Source organism: Tauraco erythrolophus, chromosome 1 (genome assembly GCF_009769465.1).
Source record: "Tauraco erythrolophus isolate bTauEry1 chromosome 1, bTauEry1.pri, whole genome shotgun sequence".
Taxonomy (NCBI): Eukaryota; Metazoa; Chordata; class Aves; order Musophagiformes; family Musophagidae; genus Tauraco; species Tauraco erythrolophus.
Window position 1 is genome coordinate 70,074,916 of NC_141465.1, and position 20,468 is coordinate 70,095,383.

General features: G+C 41.8%; 1 protein-coding gene across 1 annotated transcript in view; it reads left to right on the forward strand.

Annotated features, from left to right (window-relative positions):
* The window catches only part of COL4A1 (collagen type IV alpha 1 chain), a 131,579-nt gene that overhangs the window by 42,938 nt on the left and 68,173 nt on the right, over positions 1 to 20,468 (forward strand). The window contains exon 2 of the mRNA XM_086610839.1: positions 14,098 to 14,148. Within this exon, the coding sequence (XP_086466965.1) occupies positions 14,098 to 14,148 (51 nt within the window). The remainder of the gene's footprint in view (positions 1 to 14,097; positions 14,149 to 20,468) is intronic.

A 20,468-nucleotide genomic window follows, 5' to 3' on the forward strand; every position in this document is an offset into this window, starting at 1 on the left:
AGTTCTAATAAATTCATGCAATAAAAATTGCATACAATCTAGTAAAATTTGACAGCCTCTAAGTACTCTGGCTGACTGAGTCCTCCTGGAAGGATTTTAATGACAAGTGATATACACCTGCAATATGCCATGGAGGCCAGCGGGGACTTCCCCGTAAGGTTTTCCTTGCAGAACCTGCAGCATTTGACACGTAGAGGCAAATCTTAGTAACTGGATGCTGCACCTCTTGCAAGACAGGGCTGTGCATTGGGAATGTTCATGCCGTGCAGGTACAGCCACAGTTCAGGAAGCGACTCTGCAGCGGCAGTCTGTCTGTGCTGAGGAACTGCTGCCAGTACACGTGCAGAGCCCTTCCTACAGGCACTGTGTACCCACATAAAGCTGCATCATTTCATACATAATGCAAAATCAGTCTCAGGCAGGGCTGAAGGGTAAGGAACCGGTGATGGGGAGCGGAGGACTAAGATGGAGCAAATGGACATCATTCACGCAGCATATGTGACATGGAGGCAGGAGGTCTTCCGGGCAAGATCCAGCCCAGGGTGATGGTGTGAGCTGCACATGCATACAACCTCATCCGCTGGTGACGAATCATGCTGCAGGATGATGTTATGGGAAGTTAGGAGTTGCATAAGCAAAAATGCTGTCCATGCTTGGAGCCCATCCAGAGGAAAGCCATGCTCGGGCAGTGTGAGTTCAAAGCACAGCAGTGTGTATCTGTGCTGGATTGTATGTCACCTGGACTTCTTCTCTGGGCCCAAGCCTAGAAGTCCGATTAGTCTTCCTGTGCTTTTCTCACATTCTTTGGTGTGTATCCTAACCAAGAGGATTTCGCCTCTCCGTTTATTTAGTCTAGGCAAGGAAGGCCGAGGAAGAAGGTTTCCCAGTGCTGTGCTGTTTTAAAACTGTTATGTTGCGGACTACTGATGCCTCAATCTTCGGGGATCACAACCCAGAAGGTCGTTGTGATCTTCCTCGTATATCAGAAGGCTCTAACACCCTCCAAAGGTCCTTGTCACAACCAAAGGTTTCTAACAGAGAGCTTCAAGACACTGCTCTCCAGGGGCTCCTATCACTCCAGTCCCCAGGAGGGAACTGCCCCACTCCCTCCTGGGAGTGCCCCACCTTTAAACCTCCATGAGTCACGTGGTTTCCGGTTGACCAACGTGACTCACAGCACCTGTCCTAACAAGGCACAGGTGCTTTCTATTGTAGTAGCCAGGAACTCCCCCGACACTGTTACTTTTAAATGTATTTGTTTATGTTGATGTTCATGTTTATCAGCTAAGGGAAGGGAAAGCACCACTCATAGACTTGCTGTAAACATTTGGAAAATGGCTTCACTGGCTTCCTGTGTTTCGCTCCCAAGGCGTCTCCTTTGCCTTCAGGTTTATGAAAAAGCCTTGAGGAGGGTTGGGGTGCTTGGAGGGCTGTGGCTTCCCTGCAGACTCACTCTTTCACTGCACCCCCCGGTGTAGCGGGGGCTTGCAGGGGCCAGGCGAGTACTCGTTATGAAAGAGAAGACTTAGTGATGGCTGTGGACAGTGTGGCAAAGAGGTGACCTCTCCATCAGGGCGACAGCCCCACAGCTACAGGAATGGTCCCAGGCCCTTTGTGGAGTTGGGAGAGACCTTAAAGATCGTCTAGTTCCAACCCCCCTGCCATTGGCAGGGATACCTTCCACTACACCAGGTTGCTCAAAGCCTCATCCAACCTGGCCTTGAACACTTCCAGGGATGGGGTATCTACAACTTCTCTGGGCAACCTGTTCCAGTGCCTCACCACCCTCAGAGTGAAGAATTTCTTAGATCTAATCAAAATCTCCCCTCTTTCAGTTTAAACCCATTGCCGCTTGTTCTATCACCATACACCCTTGTAAAAAGCCCCACTCCAGCTTTCCTGTAGGTCCCCTTTAGGTACTGGAAAGCTGCTCTAAGGTCTCCCCAGGGCCTTCTCTTCTCCAGGCTGAACAACCCCAACTCTCTCAGCCTGTCTTTGTAGGAGAGGTGCTCCAGCCCTCCCACAGCAAAGCAGCTTGGCTTGTGGACGCGCTGCTGCAGTTTGTCCCCCTGCCAGTGGGCTGGCCCAGGCTGTGGGCATGAGGGTTTGCTCTGGTGGCAGCAGACACCTCTTCCCGCGTTCCCCAGTGCTGCTCAGAGAGGGCTGCCATGTGTGAGAGGAGGGAGTCCTCCATGGCAGTTTCCTCCCAGCCTGGTTCTGCCTCCAGCCGGGGTCGAGATGACACAGGGAGGCAGAGGATGGCCAGGAGAGGCTGCATCGCCTGCCAGGCTGGTGGCCACCGCTGCCTCTCCCTCAGCCCCTGCCTAGGTTTGGTGGCGTTGTGTTTCGCCTGCCTGCTGGAGCCATTCTGCGGCAGGCTTTCAACCACAGTGAGCACCCATGTTCGAACTCGTTAGAGGTACTCTTGTGCTTGTGAAAATAGGGACATGTGCTGGGACATCAAAGGCACAGAGGCTGGAGAAGTTCTGAGGCAGTTATAGAAATCAGCTAAGGCCCACAGGTGTGGCTTTGCTGAGAGGATGGCAAGGAGACAGCTGCCTGTCGCCCCGGCATTGCTGGCTACCGTTGGCTGAGGCAGCAGCTACAGGACACCGTTGTAATGACACCATTTCCATCTTGCCAGGTTATGGCTGGATCCAGCCTTGTACCTCTAGCAGGTGCTGGAAGTGGTTGTGCGGATCCATCCCAGAGGTCAACAAGAAAACCACACTTGTGTGATTTGCTTCAGAGACTGCAATCTCTCCACCTCATGAATGAGAACAAAGTTCGATGTTGGGTTTCCCTTCAGCTTAAATGCCTAGTTACAGTGAGAAGGTGAGTTAGGAGGCAGGGTGTTTGGATCTGCGTTCTGCAGGACAAGGAGCAGTTTGCTTTGTCCACTCCACAGTAGTTGCGTACGAGGTGAGTGGTAAGCTCGGCAACAGCCATGGTGGTTCTGCAACGGGTTTTCTTGTCCTCCTCTAGGATTTTTTTAAGTTAGCAAGGTGAGGAATGGGATCTTCTCACCTGTATTGCCTGGCTCCAATTTGCCTGTTCACAAAGCAGAAGAGTAGGTTGGGGATTATTGGCAATGACTGCCATAATTGAATGTAGGAAGAGTCGTGCCCTTTGAAATGTATTCCTCAAAGCACTTGTCACTGGATGTCAAAGTGCTGGAGTATGCTCTAATCTTCAGCTGTCAGTGAAGTAACACCAGTAACTAACACCAGAGGATCGTACTGGCACCTGAAATGTTTTTCACTTCTTTGAAAATGTAACTGAAAGTGAAGCTCTTAAATAGGAAGAGGGTACAAAACCGACTGAACCGATACTCACTTGATATTGTCTGCTTGCTGGAGGCTAAGCAGTATCTGGTAGTCTGTGGAAATAGACCTACTAGTAGGTGATGCTGATGGGAGGCTTTATATTTTAATGATAGTGCCATTATTTAGGATTCACAAACCAGTTATCTGCTTTGAGCTGTGCAGAGCTGAGCAGTATAATGTGATATTCTGAAAATTTCACTAAGTAAGCAAATACCTTGACTGTTGCCAGAGCTTCCTGTAAAAGAATGTACTTAGAGGAAACAGTTGCTTTAAGTGTCGTTTTTGTCCAAATGTGAAACAACAGGAATAACTTTGTATTTCCTGTGAACTAACTGGAAGCCCCCTGGGTTTGCATTGCTTTGTGAAAATGATGTTCAGGTCACCAACGGGAAAGTCATATTCACAGAGCAGCTTTCAGGGGGACTCCCATGACTTTACCTCCAGGACAGACCCCTGGTGAATTTGGAAAAGAATGTCAAAAATGAGGTCTCAGCAGCAAAACATTACAGCTTCAGCAATCTGGTTTTGACTGAGATGATGTGACTCTTTTTTTTTTTTTTTAAAAAAAAACCCATGTTTTTAGTGAAGTACTTCCAACCAATGCTAATTTACAAAAGAAATACTTTCTGAAATAATTAATATTAAGCATTTAAAAATATTCCTAATATCCCCTTGAGGGGCTAAAATAAGCTGGAGATCTCCAATAAGAATCTGTAGTCTGTCTGCAATTTTTGTACGAACATCCTGCAGGATTCTGGTAATTCTAAAAATAACAACAACAAATAACCCGCTCCTCCAGCCAAACAGAAAAAATTGTGCCAAAAACCACTAAGAGCCCCCCATGTCCTAAGAGCCATCACGAATTTTTTTCCAATTGTATTCTAAAACCTTTTCTTAAAATCAGTTGATTTTCTAAAAATTGTACAAGGCTTTTAAAGAAAATCAGAGCTGAATTGTTGTAATTAGTTCAAATTTCATTATGCGCATTTCAGACAGTGACTTGCTATTCCTTTCAGATATTATCTATATGTTAATTTGGAACTCTCTTAAAGTTTTCCTCAGACTAACAGGGATACTTAATTAACACACTGACATACTAGTAATCATGAAGTGACACAGTTTTCAAGAGTCAGTTTGTTGCAGGAGATTTTTCATCTGTCTAAAGCTGTCCCTAGAAGACTTATTAGGAGAACAGGTCTTCATTGACAGAAAAATGGGTGCGGATCACTTCTGCTTCCCTCTGTCCTAGTTGTGTACATCAACCTACAGTCAAAGGAGGTCTTCAAGAGAATAAGCATTTTAATTCTTCCTATCCACATATTATATCCATGTATAATGAGCCTTTGAAGATTATTGAATTGCACATGTTTCTGTTGCTTAAATGTAGGCATTTGGTGCCCTTTGGGATATTTACATAGGCCTGGCAGATACAACCCAGGTCCTAGGGGAGAGCTATTCCCACCTGGTCTGGCAATTGGAGGCAGGTGGTATCCTACAGGGCATCTTGAACAGCACTTTTTGTCTGTGCTCTGTGAATACTGGTCCTACAGAAAATGGAGATGACACAACCAAAGACTTAAAATAGTCTACTGCATGACAGAAACTTCCAGTGATTGCTGACTAGAGCTGAACTTAATCTGATGACCTAGAAGGTTAAAGCTGTGAAACCCATAAGCTTTTCCTTGGTTCAGGGAATTCTCTGAACAGTCATAGTTGAAGTCTATCTGTGATTTGCTGGGGAAAAAAAAAAAGGACGTGAAGATACGCTGCCAACTTTTTTTTTTTTTTTTTTTTCTTTTAGTGAGGGAGAAAAAGGACTTGGGATAGGAGGAAAGACTGGAGCTTGCTGACATTGTAAAATCATAAAATATTCCCTTTTGTCTATTATTTATCTGTCCATAGACATCTGAAATTGATGGATTTACAAACAAAATGAGAAGTGTACTCAATTTCTATTCTCTGCTTTAAGTCCTGAAAATGAAGGTATGGCAGATGTTCCTTTTCCAGAACCACTTTGAGAATTGAAGTTCAAATCGTCAGTCCAGGACAACTGGCTTTGTACCAGCTCCTGTAAGGGACAAACTTCTCACTCTTCAGGAGTTTGAACAAGGCCAGTCCTTTAGCAGAGACGTCGCCAAGCAGCAGCAGTTACCCTCATCCCAGCAGAGGTTACGGGAGTGACCGAGGGCGAGGGACAGTGCACCAAGTTGCTCTCTTCTCCTTTCTGACCCTCGGGAAGCTGGCAGCCCCGCTGAAGCCCCTCTGTGCACAGCAAGCCTTCTCGTGCTTCCCGCAGTACTTGTGCAAGTGCTCGCGCCAAGGTTTCCAGTCTAATTAGCAATTAATACTACTTGTCATAAAAAGTGATAGTTCCTGTGATTCGTTTCAAGCTAGTCTTATTAGTTTATTCACTCTGAAGTGATGTTTTCTGTTTAGGCACTGCACTTAAATGGATCATGGGTTTGGTTGAGAATAGTTATGATCCACCCTTCTACGTTGCTTCAGTTCAAATTTCAGTTTGACTAAATTCCAATTCAAGTTCAAATACCAATTTAGACACTAATGGAGACAGAGTATAACCTTTAAAAATTATGAGCTGGTACATTTTGATCAGAAATGGGTGAGTTTGTCAGCAAGTTCGTGGTTTGATGGAATACTATTTTACTTTAGACTTGCTGAAATAAATACTTAAACCATATTCTATGAATAAAATAGTCAAAGCTAAAATATTAATAATAATAAAATTATTAAGAAAAGATATATATTTCGGGAATTTTTGAATAGTACTGTTTGATTTTTCTGGTTTTTCTTCATTTGTTATGAGCAAAGGAAAGAAAAACTTGGACTTACAAAGAAGTTGCGTTTTCCTGATTGCTACTTCCTTGAATTTTAAAGATGCCCATGTTCAGCACAGTGAGGGGCTTTGAATCCATTCTTCAGCTCGTGGATGAGTACCCATTTTCCAGCCGATGCTTGGGAGATCTGCTGTCACGTTTGGGTAGTGCAGTTCTGTGCCCAGCCACCCAGCTCTTGTGGAGGCAGGATGAGAGCGAGTGGAAATGCCTTTATACTCCAGTGCTTTGGACTGGCATTAAGGAAGGAAGATGCTCAGGTTCCCATCTCTGATCTAATAAGATTTCAGTGTGCCATGTGAAATGAAATTATTTCAATGGGAGAGAGGGGGTCAGTCTTGCCTTTGAAGTCCTCCACAGCACAGCAGGTTTCCTCCTCTTCTAGGAGCAGTGAGCTCAGACCCTCTGAGGCAGAAGATAGCATATGGTAGAAGAACTCTAAGTCTGGGTCAAATTCTTGGTGCAAAGCTGTGTTTTGAAGGAGAGTGACTTTGAGGTTTTGTGGTTGGTTTTTGTTTAAATTATGGCAAGGAAGAATGATGTACTTACACTGAGCAATCAACTTGCTTTACCAACATTTTTACAAATATGTTTTAAAACTCTAGTTTAGGCAGGACAAATTTAATTTCTGCCCCCCCTAGAGTTCCTGTCAACTAGTATATATGACTTAACCTTTCAAAAATAATGTTTCAAAATGTACTTGTGCTAATACGTATGTTAATACTAATCCATGCCTTGCTACTGTTGTCTAAGCAGAACTGGAAGTTTGTAAGTCTGTCATTTGTAGTTTTTTTTAATAGATGAGAGTTCTTGTTTCTTGCAAATCACAGTTTTTATCCTTTTGTTTAAATACGGTATGGTCAGATATAGGAACAATGAAGCTTTTCATCCTGATATGTTTATTAAAAAAAAAAAAAAAGAGTATTTTATACTGTTTAAGTGTAGCCATCTGTTTCCATGATCTAAAGTAAATCTAATATTACAAAGGCAAATAACCAATGCTAACTTGCTAAGACAGTCTAGATTTTTTTTTTTGTTATCCTCCTTGTTCTACCTGAGTGTAAATCAGAAGTTTTAGGAACTTTAGGATTTTTTAAAAGTTGTTGATGGACTGCAAAATCAGTTAAGAAAAATGTTGAGGTTAACTGGAATATAGCAGTGATTTCTTCTAATGGTACCTTACATACAAAAGAGCAGTTCAGCTCGTTCAATACAGTTACATCTAAAGGGTGAAGACAAGAATAGTAATACAGCCATGGAGCTATTTTGACATTCTGAAGAGAGAAGAAAATATGAGAGGAATGTGAGATAAGTGTCTTGCAGTTGGCATCACCTCCCTATTCCTGTATTTGGTGGGATGTGAAACTGAAGTCATCAATTGATCCAGCTCTCTTATCAGCTACATGAGTTGTACATATATGTGCATAGCTGGAAGTGCAGTGTCTGCTACGTGGGGATAAATCTCCCTTGGCCTTCCCCCTTGTGATTAGGTTAGCGTAGGGGTAGAAGGGGTGAATTGTGTGGAGGGAGGAGATGATACTTAAAGCTGTCACTGTCAAGCAGCCGTCCCCATCCCACTGGCACAGCCTTTGCTGGTGTTTGAACTTGGAACTTGGATTGGAATCCACTTCCAGTTGGGGTTTGAAGTAAAACAAGACGCAGTGGGAAATCTTCACTGCTTCATCAGAAAACAAGATCAGTTTAAGTGTCATGTCTAAACAAAATATGTCATTTCATAATTAATGAAACACGAGATGAAATAATTGTGACTATTTTTACTTGTTGAAGCATTTCAGCTATGAATTAGAAACTTTGTGAATAGTCAGAAGATTTTGGTATCTGTGCTAGTCTCACCAGTCACCTATTTACAGGATTTTTGGTCATTTGAAAGGCACTGTGTTTTGGGTGGGAGAAGTGACTGTATTCCCTGGAATAAGATTTTCAACATGAATAGGGTAAAGTAAACAGAATTTTATTAAATTTCTATCTTACACGTGTGCTTTACAGGGTAAGATTTGAACTCGTTTGATACATATACAATTAGCCTAAGCTGGTGGGCAGCTCAGCAACTGAAATTCAGCAAGCAGAGCCTGAGCTGATGGTGTGGGAAAGACAACTACATTTTGTCCTGAAAAATGCACTTCTGTAAGAGAGGAGCATCCAAGAACTGACTCGGCCTTTGTATTTTTTTTGAGTTTTCTGTAGCCTCCAGAAATGGTGCATGTCCAAATACGGCAGTCGTCTCCCTGCTCATCTGGCTGTTTGCATCGTTCCTGTGCGAGTTCCAAGCAATAGTCCTCAGATGCCAGGAAAGTAGCTGGACGAGGAAAAACAGGGCAAAATGCAACAGAAGTCTGTAGCTACGATCTGACAGATGTCTTACAAGCTGAATTGCAGGGCAGAGTTTCTTCTATCTGCTGCAGGAACTTTTAGCAGCCTTCTCATCTCTGTCACTTGCAAGGTTTAGTACTCCTAAGGCTCGGTACGTGATTCATGGAAGTTAGGGGTCTGGGTTGGGACACCCATTCATTAGCAGCACTTTTTTAGGACTATATGTTAATATGATAGTAAATGAATGGCTGTCTTTTAGGCAAATACCCAGTATGCGCGTACCGCCTTCGTATGCGCGATATTGAAGGGCCGTAGTCTTTTTATAGTTTAATACTGATTTGCTGGCGTGATTCGCTAAGCTTATCAGTTGCAGACAGTCTGGGAGAATGAAACGGAACGGAAATGCCTGTCAAAAAATGAAGCAATTTGTATCGCTAAAATGAGCTTCTGCTTCTGGGCTGACTGATATTTTGTGGGAGGAGTAGGATAAAATTAATGTCTTCAAATATTATATGAGAGGCTGGCCTGTGGTGCAAGGGAGCTATGGCTATTTGAAAACTGCTAGCCTACTTTGCAAAATAGATGAGGTGTCATGCTGCACCTGGCCAAAATCTTTAGTCTGTAATTGGCTTCTAGACAAGGGATAAAGAGCCTGCCTTTTCATCCCCCCCTGCAGATTATGCTTCCTGCCCAGCACTATTCCTTCTCTGTTTTGGCACTAGGACAACAGTGATTGCTCCAAGCTCCATGCAGTTCCTGGGGAAGGAGTTGTTTCAAAGAGGATGTCTGGGAAATAGGACAAAACTATTTCTCTTCGTTTGTCTCAGTATGTCTAGTCTATGTGGTGGGAAATCGTGAACTGGATTCTTCATGTCATGAGACTGATTTAAAATTGTAAAAATTTAGATATAAGTATTAATTTGCATAGTTTCAGTTTACTTACCTTGTGATGATTATCTTTGTTCCTTCAGGTTGAAGTTTCCCACTTAGAGCTTGAATGCATAAGGTTCTTCAGTCATTCCTGAACGAGTATCAGAAATGCAGATCTTGTTCACAGTTCGGGAGATACTCAGCTAGATTTCTAACATTTTCCAAGGAATGGAGAACTATTGTTACGCTTTGTCCCATTCTGTCTGTAACCTGTAGCCCTCTGTTTGATCCTCTGTATCCAATTTTCTCTCCACTTTTCCCTTTGTTCTCCTACATACCCCATAATCTTTTCTGCCCATTTTGGTCTGTCCTGCTTAGTCCTCCAAGGTGTGCTTCATCTCCATTGAAAGCAAGTATCCAAAATAGACGAGATGGATCCCAGAACAGAAGTGCCTGTTTCTTGTCATTGGATAAAGGGAGACTGCAGTGACTATTAGAGATGTTTGCTCCCATGTTGGTGAACCCAGATCCTGATTTCTGTACCTGCTGTAACCATCTTGCTCTCTCAGTTTCTCACCTTATTACTTATATGCCCCTTTGACCTCCTTAAATTGACCTTTGATCCATAAGCTATTTCCAGTCTGGCCCTCCCACCTTCCCAGAGGACCAAGAGGAAGAAGCTCATACTTCCTCCTAGTGTATGCAGCATGTTACCACATCTGTCAGGTTCAAAAATACATTTTAGTATCTGGGGATAATACTATCCAGTAGTCACTGTCATTGTTGGCCAACCTTCCATCCACCTGTGAAGGTTACAGTCAGTGATGGTAGGAGACGATGCTACTGTAAAATAAACGCAGAGTGTTGTAGCACAGGTGGCCTGTTCTGGCATAGCAGGCTGCAGCACTTGACTGCAAGTAGGACCTTATACAGCTGTGCTCCCTGATGCTCAGTACCTTCTTACCTTCCTCGCCTTTGGTTATTCTAATCTGAGGCTTAAGAAACAGGAGCATCATTTTTGGGAGCACAGAAAGAGACCTGAAAGCACAAGTCCGTTCTTCTGGCCATGCTAAATTTAAGAACAAAACCCAACTGAAAAATAAATAACAACATACTTTTTTATCTAAAACAGTGCATGTTAAATAACAGGCTGAAGGAAATATGTGGGGATTAACTTGAAAACAGATGTTTATAATGATTCGATGACGTATTTTAATTACATTCCCAGATGCAATTAAAACAGACTTCTTCTGAATTCAAGGGATGTGTTGATAAAACTGATAACATTCTACATGATGCTGGAGGAGGAAGTATGAGCTGCAAACATGCGTCTCCCAGCTGCGATCTCATCAGGTCTGAAAAACTGAGAGGTCACACTGGGTCACTTCTTGAAACGGGAGGCCCAATGTTTTTCCAGGCATTACCATGTGCCGCAAGGAGGACGGCGGGTTCTTCAGTGGGTGGCGCCTGTCCCTGCTGGTCCGTACTGAGTTGGCGTTGCAGCACATGTTGACGTCATTTTGAGATCTAATTCTCTTTCTGCAGTATAGGATAAATACTAGTTCTAATCGGTGTTAATTTTCATCTTTCTGTGCATTTATAATGTAACATGGTAAAATGCTCTAACAATGTATAACAAAAAATGTGAATATTTTTACTTTATGTGAATGTGGAGAAAGTTCAACTTCAAACAACAAATTCAGTGGATCTACATATTTTAAAAAAGGATCTCAACAAAAACAATGAATTTTTCAGGAGCTGGTACTTTGATTTTATTGGACAACCTTTAATAGTTTTATTTTCAGTATCAAATGCCTTTCTCTTTGATGCTTAACTTTAGAAGAAAATTTATTTACCAAGTCAAAATGTTACTGTATGATTTAACTTTTCAGAGTGATAATGTTTATTGGTCTCGTCGGAGGTTTTCCAAATACAAATGGATTAGGTACATTTGCTCTTAATTTACCAGAGGTACTGAGGTCCCTGTAGAGTGTGGAGGGGCAGGTGCCCAGCAACTGTGCTGAGAACTGGCCCTGGAGAGGTGCTGTCTCCGGCCGTTTCTGGATAATGGCTTAACGGGGCTGCCGAAGAATCTCGTGTGTGTTGGTGGAACATTCAGTGGTACAGATTTTTTGCATGTTTTCCTCCTAGTTTGTTTCTGAGGGGCACGACAACAGTAAAAGCAGTAGACCACTTAGTTACTCACTGATTGCTTCATGACGATAAGGAGGAAAAGGAGGCAGTAGCCCAGATGCACTTAAGTGCACTGAAATACTGTGGTAATACAAAGCAACTCTAAGCTTTTATCCGTGCATCAGTTAATCTGACTTCTCTCATATGTTATCACCTTTCGTGTTTTGCAAAGAAATGTGTGGCTCTTTGTGATTATGTCATAGAAATCCCAGTCTTTTGGTTGCTGTTGTCTCGATCCAGACAAACCAACCTCCAAATCTCTCAAGTCTCCATTTTAAGACTTTTGTGAACAAAGGCTTGAAAGCTCTTAGTAGCATTTATTCATACTAAGCTCCCTTTCTCAAACACCTACATCAAGATCTTCTCTCCCTTGCTTCTGAGGGAAGTGGCACTTAGGAGTATTTCATGTGATGAGATCAGCTGTTGGGACTAGCAAGGCCAACTGCACAGCCTACCTTCCTTCCCTCCTGAGATGAAAACACCTCTCTCTCAAATCCTCCCTTCCATCTGCCCTTCAGAATTTCACCTCACAGATAGGCTTGGGAAGTCTGTTAACATCTATGCTGAAGTCCCATCATTTTCTGGAGGTACAAGTTGGCTGTATTTTGACTTTGGTTTATCTAGTGTAGAAACCCTATGAAATGGTGCTGTCTTAAGGAAAGCCTTTCAGAAAACAAGGATCTCTCTAGTACCTACTGGAAAATAATTCAGACTGGTTATGTTTTTAGACATTTTAGAATCATAGAATCATAGAATGGTTAGAGTTGGAAGGGACCTCAGAGATCATCTAGTTCCAACACCCCTGCCATGGGCAGGGAAACCCTCCACTACACCAGGAGGCCCAAAGTCTCATCCAACCTGGCCTTGAACACTTCCAGGGATGGCGCATCCACAACTTCTCTGGGAAACCTGTTCCACTGCCTCACCACGCTCTGAGTGAAAAATTTCTTCCTTATATCCAAACCAAGTCTACCTTCTTTCAGTTTAAATCCATTGACCCTTGTCCTATCACTACATGCCCTTGTAAAGAGTCCCTCTCCAGCTTTCCTGTAGGCCCCCTTTAAGTACTGGAAAGCTGCAATAAGATCACCCCGGAGCCTTCTCTTCTCCAGGCTGAACAACCCCAACTGTCTCAGCCTGTCTTCATAGGAGAGGTGCTCCAGCCCTCGGATCATCTTCATGGCCCTCCTCTGGACCCGCTCCAGTGACTCCACATCTTTCTTGTGCTGGGGACTCCAGAGCTCAATGCAGTATTCCAGGTGGGGTCTCATGAGAGCAGAGTAGAGGTACAGAATCACCTTCCTCGACCTGCTGGCCACACTTCTTTTGATGTAGCCCAGGATACGGTTGGCTTTCTGGGCTGCCAGTGCACATTGCCGGCTCATGTTGAGCTTCTCATCCACCAGCACTCTCAAGTCCTTTTCCTCAGGGCTGCTCTCAATCCATTCTCCGTTTTCTGTGGATTCTCCTGCTGCAATGAATTTGCTTTCACTGAGTGGGAGGTTACCCATCATAATGACAACTACAGTTAGTCATTATAGAGGGCAAGAAAGAAAAAAAGATCCCTTGAAGTGTGGTAGATGTAAGAAACGGACCAGAACCTTGGTGCTAGTCATTGCCTGGCCAGTAAGCACTAACAGTTGCTTCCATATCTAATATTTAACTTTAGGAGCAGTTTGCTGTCTTAGAGGCTGTGGTTTGACTTGATTTCATAAAGTGTGTCCAGAAGTACTTGCTGATAGTTTCCTGTGGTAATTATGCCGATATTTAATTTCTTTTAAAAACTATCATCTTCTTATCTGACAATTGCCAATTACTGATAAAAAATTTAGTAAATCAACATTAAGAGATCTCATGGTAAACACCCAAAGCGTGTAGGCAACATTTTTTGTTTTCAGAAAATAAACAAAAAACATATTCTTCAGGTCTGTTACTTTTCTCCTTAAGCATAGAAGATAAATCATGAACTGCAGTTTCACCATCCCTTTCTCCTCAAAGCATTGGCTCATATGTATAGAGATTAAGTAATTATGCAGAATGCAAGCGATTTATTAACAAACTGATATTAAAGAGATGCTGCTATGATTGGATTGATTTTGTTTTAAATATTCTGTTGGGCTTTGAATATATGAATATAGATCCTAGAGGAGAATCCACTTGTTTTAAATTGAGACATTCATATTGCTAGATGCAGACCATGTGTGTATTCTATAAAAATGAGTTATTTTTTAAATGGTGGCCCAAAAGGCAATGATTTAGAAGTAATATAACAGTTTTCTGTGGTTGAAAACTATAGCAGGTTTTTTCTTCTTTCACAAGGGCATCTTTTGCTGGACTGTGACTGGGACTGGAAGTGCACATCTATATAAAGATAACAAAGTGTCGCGTTGGGCTTAAGCAAACATTCCCCATGCTTACCAGCCTTGCAGTCAGGGCGGTGCTACTGACATCCCTGGCTCATTGTGGTATGTTCTGCCTGTCACTCGGTTCAGACAATTAATTTTCAATTTCTCTTCTATTTTCAGGGTTGTTCCGGTTGTGGAAAATGTGACTGCAGTGGAGTAAAAGGGCAAAAGGTAAGTTAGCTCTCTTCGCTTCGTTGTCTCGCTTAGTTAAACCACATGACGTACAATCTACTGGGTGGCAGGTGAACCGTTGGTTTCAGTGGACACTTGCATTGCCACAGGGCGTTGCCAAGGCCAGGCTACGTGCCCTTCAGCAGGGTTTTCAAAAAGCAGCCAGCTCAGTGTTCGCAGCAGCAGAGCACAAGAGGGCCAGGGCTGGGAAACAGCCGAATGCCCTGACTGTGAGGTGAAGCCCCTAGCGCAGTGCTTGGCCGTGCCCTCCCTCTTTCCCCATCGAGCAGGATGCTAACCCAGCACTCTCACCTTTCCTACACCTCACCTCCAGTCTTTTCAGTGGGTAGCAGAGGTCCTGGCTTGACATCTTGACCACCTCTGGAAGCTATGTGAGCAGAAATGCTCCCCTCAGCGTGCTGTGCAGATTGCTCTCCAGGAAGGCTGCGATGCGTCGTAAGCAACGTACCCTGACCAGGGTTAGCCCTCGGAGGCAATGACCTGCAATAGGAGGGAGGAGGTTAATAATCAACTTAAATACAGCAAAGTGTTTTAGGTCAAGAAAAAAATAATTTGAAACTTTTGGACAAAACCTGGCAAATGAGTTTTAAAGTTCCCGTTCAGCTACCCAAATTTTCTGTGTGTGAAACAGTAAAGGCACTTTAAAGGCTTCTTTTAAAGCAGTAACAGTGAAGAAAAAATATATCGTACATAAGCATTCCATTAATTCCCTCTGTAAACTGCCTGCTTTTGTAAATATTGTAGACATTCAATCACTCTCCTTATCTCTTCCAATTCTACTGTAGAGATTTTAATCTACAGTGCGATCTGTTCTGCATGCACATGTACTGTATGTCTACCATTATAAATGAGTGTAAGCCAAAAGTTTTATCATCTTGTGATTGCAGTGGGAACATTTTTCAAGGCAAGTTGTTTAGGTCACCCAAAGGAGTCCTTAGAAGAGGTGGGGGGGTTGGTTTGGGGTTTTTTTGTGTGTGTGTGTTTTGTTTTGGGGAAGTTCTTTTTTTTTTTAATAAATATGCAGCTGGTGTTCTACATTGTCTCACACGCGATAGCTGTATATTTATGGATGAAGGTCTTCAGAATGTTTGTTGATGTCCTTAGTTTGGTGATTTCCAGAACAAGGAATGTAAATGACTTAATTGGAGACTCAAGCAAAGATCATTTTCTTTATAACAAAACATAGATTAATTTGTGAGACAGATGGAAAGTGTTGAGGTTCAAAACATCTTTTAGATGGAGTTTCCTTTTTTTAATGACTCATTAATATCTGTTTATTAAAAGTCAGCTATATATTAAAACCAAATAAAGATTTGGGAAAGGTTCAGAACTCTGAGTTCATTCCTCAATATCTTGATCTTATTTTTCAGTAACAAGTACAAATGAATCATTGTAGAAAGAGAGATATACTACATTATAACTCTTATTGAAAGCCATTAGTTTTCAGTTCATAGAGTATGCCAACATCTTGTAACTAGATCATTTTAAAAAATGATAGTTTGAGGAAATAAATTGTATTAAAGCTTATGCTTCATTTATTTCCAACTGCAGTCCTGACTCTCTTCGCTAGAGCTCTTGCTGACATTTTTCACTTGCATAGTCCAGAGTCTCAAAAAGTTCTCTTTGAAAGAAGTACATGCTTCTCTGATGCGCTAGAAGCCAAAACTACCGCAAATAAATGTAGGTTATTTAAAAATATAGAAGAGAGAAATATAGCAACAGAAGTCATAGTAAATTCCAGATTACATGCAAACTTGTCCAGCAAGTCAGTGTACTCCACACTCTTCCCTGATGAGTTCCATCCCAAACTCTGGGTTTAAAAATGTGTGCAGTGAAATATTAACATACTTTTAGACTGTGTAGGAAATTTAATTATTGACATTAGAGGCGTCTAGAGAGGTGAATGAATAGTTGGACCTAGGAGACAATATTTAAGAAAGGCATTTGAAGGTATTTTGGAACGCATTTAGAAGTAACTTGATTCAGATCAATGTATGTGTCAATGCTTGTTCATTACGTTAACACTCTGAGGCTTTCAAATATGTACTTAGAATTTTGAACAGAAAATGGAGTTTTATTTAAAACTTCTGACCCCACCTTTGTTTCAGCCTAGTGCAGCTTTTCGTCCCAATTCTTTACATTTAATGCCTGTCTAGAATAAGAACAGCCTGCTACCCAGTCCCAAGCCCAAAGACAGAAGTTGGTGAGGGAAAGCAAGGGAAGCATCCTTCTTGCTTGCCTCTGTAATATTTCCAGAAATGATCTTTCCAACCAATGCATTTGGATTTGAAACATGTCTCTGCTAAACATGGTTCCCATTAACGCACTGGTCAGTAGTAGTACCTGTTGCCTCAGAGATCTACATGAATGTTGCTTAATCAGAGCAGGACTGATGAAAAAGACTGATCTAGCCAGGATCCAGGCCAGGAGAAGGCTGCCATGCCCAGCTCCTGTGGTACCCCAGGAGGCCGCATTAGAGAACATCTGCTCTCCACTTTTCGCATAGCTCCTTGCGTGAGAAGGATATACCCTTTCTGCCCTGCACCATCCAAAGCCAACATGTTGCCCACACTGGAAGCCTTTTTGATCTGGCTTCCGTGTTGTGCAGAAGTGCACAAATGCTGAAGGGCCTTTCCCAATCCACCCACACTCTTCAACAACGTAACCACACCAGTTTACTGCTGTGGGAGCTTTGGCAGCTGCGGAAGTGGGTGCTGGGTTTACCCTTTAATGCCTTAATTATTAACATCTGGAGATATATTTCCTACCGTAGTGTGGGAAGAAGTTCCAGACCCTATGATTTGGGGGTGGGGTTTAATTAAAATGCATTGGGCCAAATAATTACATTAATGATCTCACCAGGAAAAAGTGCTGAAAATCGTATTTGACTTAAAAGCTGTGAAATGCCCAAGAAACATTACCCAACAGCATTTCAGATGTGGAAGAATAAATTATATTGCCAGATTTTTGTCTCTCATTTAAGAATCTTTTCATCAATATGACCATTTGGATGGCCATATTTAGAATACATTCAATATGTTCTCTCATTAGGCTGTTTCCATGAAAACTGCATCTCTATGCCAAACTCTTTTAAGATGACTCATACTTTATCAAGGGCATATAATTGACAAAGTCTAAGGGTTTTCATCCCTTTCAGAAAATTTCAGAAAGTGAGTGTAATTGCAACAGATGGCTCTTATCCTATAAAGCCTTTATTATTACACTGAACATCAGGCTGTTATTTTAAGCTATATAATGTCAAGTATCAAGTATTTGCCAAACAAAAGGTGCAGAAATTTTAGAAAAACATAACATTGCTAAAATAATACAATAATAAATAATACCTTACTGTTTTCCATTAGACAGATTAGCCTAAAACATCTTCATTTGTTTCCTCTTACACTTTTGATTTGGTTTTCTGCATAATAAGTGACTGTTCTTTCTAACATCGCTAAAGTGTGAGATCTGTTTAAACTGATTAGAGTTTTGGATGCTTGCCTACATTTTATTGGGTTACTCAGAAGCAGACAGAAGCTATGTTCTCTCTTTTATGCCTACCTAGATTTTGAGAACATTTTCAAGCAGCTGTGGAGATAAGAAGTTCTGGCCATTAATGTGTAGTAGAAAAAGCATGCTAAGCATTTAATTACCATATGGAACAAAGACTGTATACAGCCGAGTAAAATTCTCCATGCACTGACTTTTTCCAGGAATGTTCGTTCTCTCATTCATGACTATTTACAGTCATTTTACTCCACATCAGAAACATGTATAAATGGAGGTAACACTGGAGCTTTGCTGTAACTAATACAGAATGATTAGTCTTCTAACAATTATCAGTTAGAATGCATTAAAGTATAAATTCTTATTCTTCGGTATAAATACCTTATGAAGATTGCCCTGCCTCAGCATTACCCGCTAAAAATCAGTTACAAGAATATCCAATGTGATTTTGTCATTGCACATGAAGTATTGCACTTTTTAAAAAATTAACTCTTACATAACTGCTGCTTTTGAGATTTTTTTTTGAGGTGTAAGAAAACTTGAGCAAATCATTTTATACTGACATATTTTTGTTTGCCTAATTCTGAGCCTGTATCTGTGTTATTATGCCTACATAAAAATTACTTCTCTGCTTCCCTCGATGGGTGCCTCGTCCCCGTGTGGATTGACCATGCATCAGAAGTACACAAACTGCCTTAGTTTGAGCCATTTTGGGTCTGGAAGTCAGGTAGCTCTGTTACTGTCACACATGATATTCCTGTTTGCAGGTGATTATGCTTCTCCTTTTTCTCTGGGAAATGAAGAGTTGACTGTTCCAGTTGACTGTGTCCCCGTATATTTGTTTTGCTCAGTTTTTAAGGTTTACCGGATTGGGAGGGCCTTCAAGGGCTTTTCCTGTCATTTTAGGTATCAAAAGATAGAGCAAAAATATTGGTAATATTGAGGAGTTTAAACAATATAAAACCCCTTGTTGGAGAGAACCTCTGTCAGTCAGTGGGAAGATCATTATTAAGTACTTCTGAGTTTCCTTTATGATATAGCAGGGGGCAACAATTCAGTTCCTGTAGTGGAGCAAATCAGTAATCACTAGATCTATACTTTTCATATTCAACCTGTGTTGGCAACATCAAGAGTTTTTTAATCAAGAATGTTCATTTTTACACTTTCCATCGGCATAATTTCATGACAATGTTTACTGTTTAGTTTTAATCAGTTCTTCCATAGTTTTGCTCAGTGTTTCTATTTAAGTGGCTGCTATAGGAACTTATCCTCGTGTACGGCACCTGTTCATGCCTGAGCTGGAAAGACTGTGAACTGAGGACACTAAGGAAAGCACAGCTGGATTATACATCCCAGAGAGGGACAGAAAGTTGACAAGAGGGGTGATGGGCAATGTGGGAGGCAAGATTGTGTCTGCAATCTGGAAAGGGCTAATAGATAACATGAAATCATCTAATCATTCATGAAAGGGGAAAATCAGAAGACCGTAATAAAATAAGAAAATATACTGATCAGCTGCAGATCTGATGTTCTTTGCCCACCTCTGGAGAGTTCTGCTTTTCCAAGCACTGTCCTTTTCCCTTTTTTTTCTGAGGTAAACATTGTCCCTCAGCTCCCGTGCTTTGGCATCGATAGAAATTAATCACATTTAATAGCTCAGACTTCCTAGAGAGGTCCCTTTGGAGGAGTTTTACAAGGCTGCATGTGCGCTTGCTGGATTTCCAGCTTCCATCTCCACGTTTTCAGACAGAAATGAAGTTTGAGTTGAAGATCAGTAATCAGCTCCTTCACTCACAAATCTTGTTCAAGCTGCTGCACGCAGCTGGCAGCAGCATTGACTTCTCTCTTCACTGCTCCTCTATACCAGCCATGGGTATTCTTCCCCTTTTTTCTCCTAACTCCTGCCGTTGGAGCCAGCGGCTACTTTAGCCTGCCCCTCCGTGCTCGAGTCCGTCCCCCCCCTCATTACTACAACTTAAACCCATTTGTTTTGCAGTTCTGCAGTCTTTCAGTCTTCGCTCGGCAGTCGAGCAAACTGTTCTAACAAAACTAAGGGTTACCAAAGCCCCCCAAAGCTTTTAATGTTCTGCTGACTTAGCCATGAAATACTTCTGTTACGTCCGTTTGCAGTCAGTAACAGCGTCGAGTGAGAAAAGAGGGAGAGGATGGCTGGTTTGATGCCAGTGTCTGTGTTCACTCACGCACTCAACCCAGTATTTGCTTTTAACTGCACACAGTGATCTTTGACACAAGCCTTGGTGAGAATTATTTTTGTTAGCATATCAAAACATTTAAAAATGTTCCAGCTGAACTTCAGTGGATGCTGTCACATGCTTTCTTTAAGAGCTACAAAATTTATGGGTAGATTTTGCCATTCTAGTTACTCTTAAATGTTCTAAAGTATAGAAACATGATTTTCCAGATGGGGGTCTAAGTTGCTTTTCCCTTGTCTTTACCTTAATTTTGCTTTTCTTCTCATGTGAAAGATGACATAGGAGAAGATTTGACCTGTTACTGAAAGCTAATAATTATTTTCATCACTTAGGTTAACTTTCCTCGCTATGTTGTCTATAACTCAATTTATTTACTGTTCTGTAAAACTTTCTCAGATGTTAAACTTACCTGAAAGGAAATGTAAATCCTTTTTATTGTCTCTTCAAAATGTTTTCTCAGCTGTTCTTGCTCCTTCTGTGATATTAAGCTTCTTTCTTGGCTAAACTAAAGAGGTTCTCCAGCTGGTTAGGAACCTGCTGGTGTGATAAAGTTCTCCACTATCACTTTTTTAGCAGCTACTT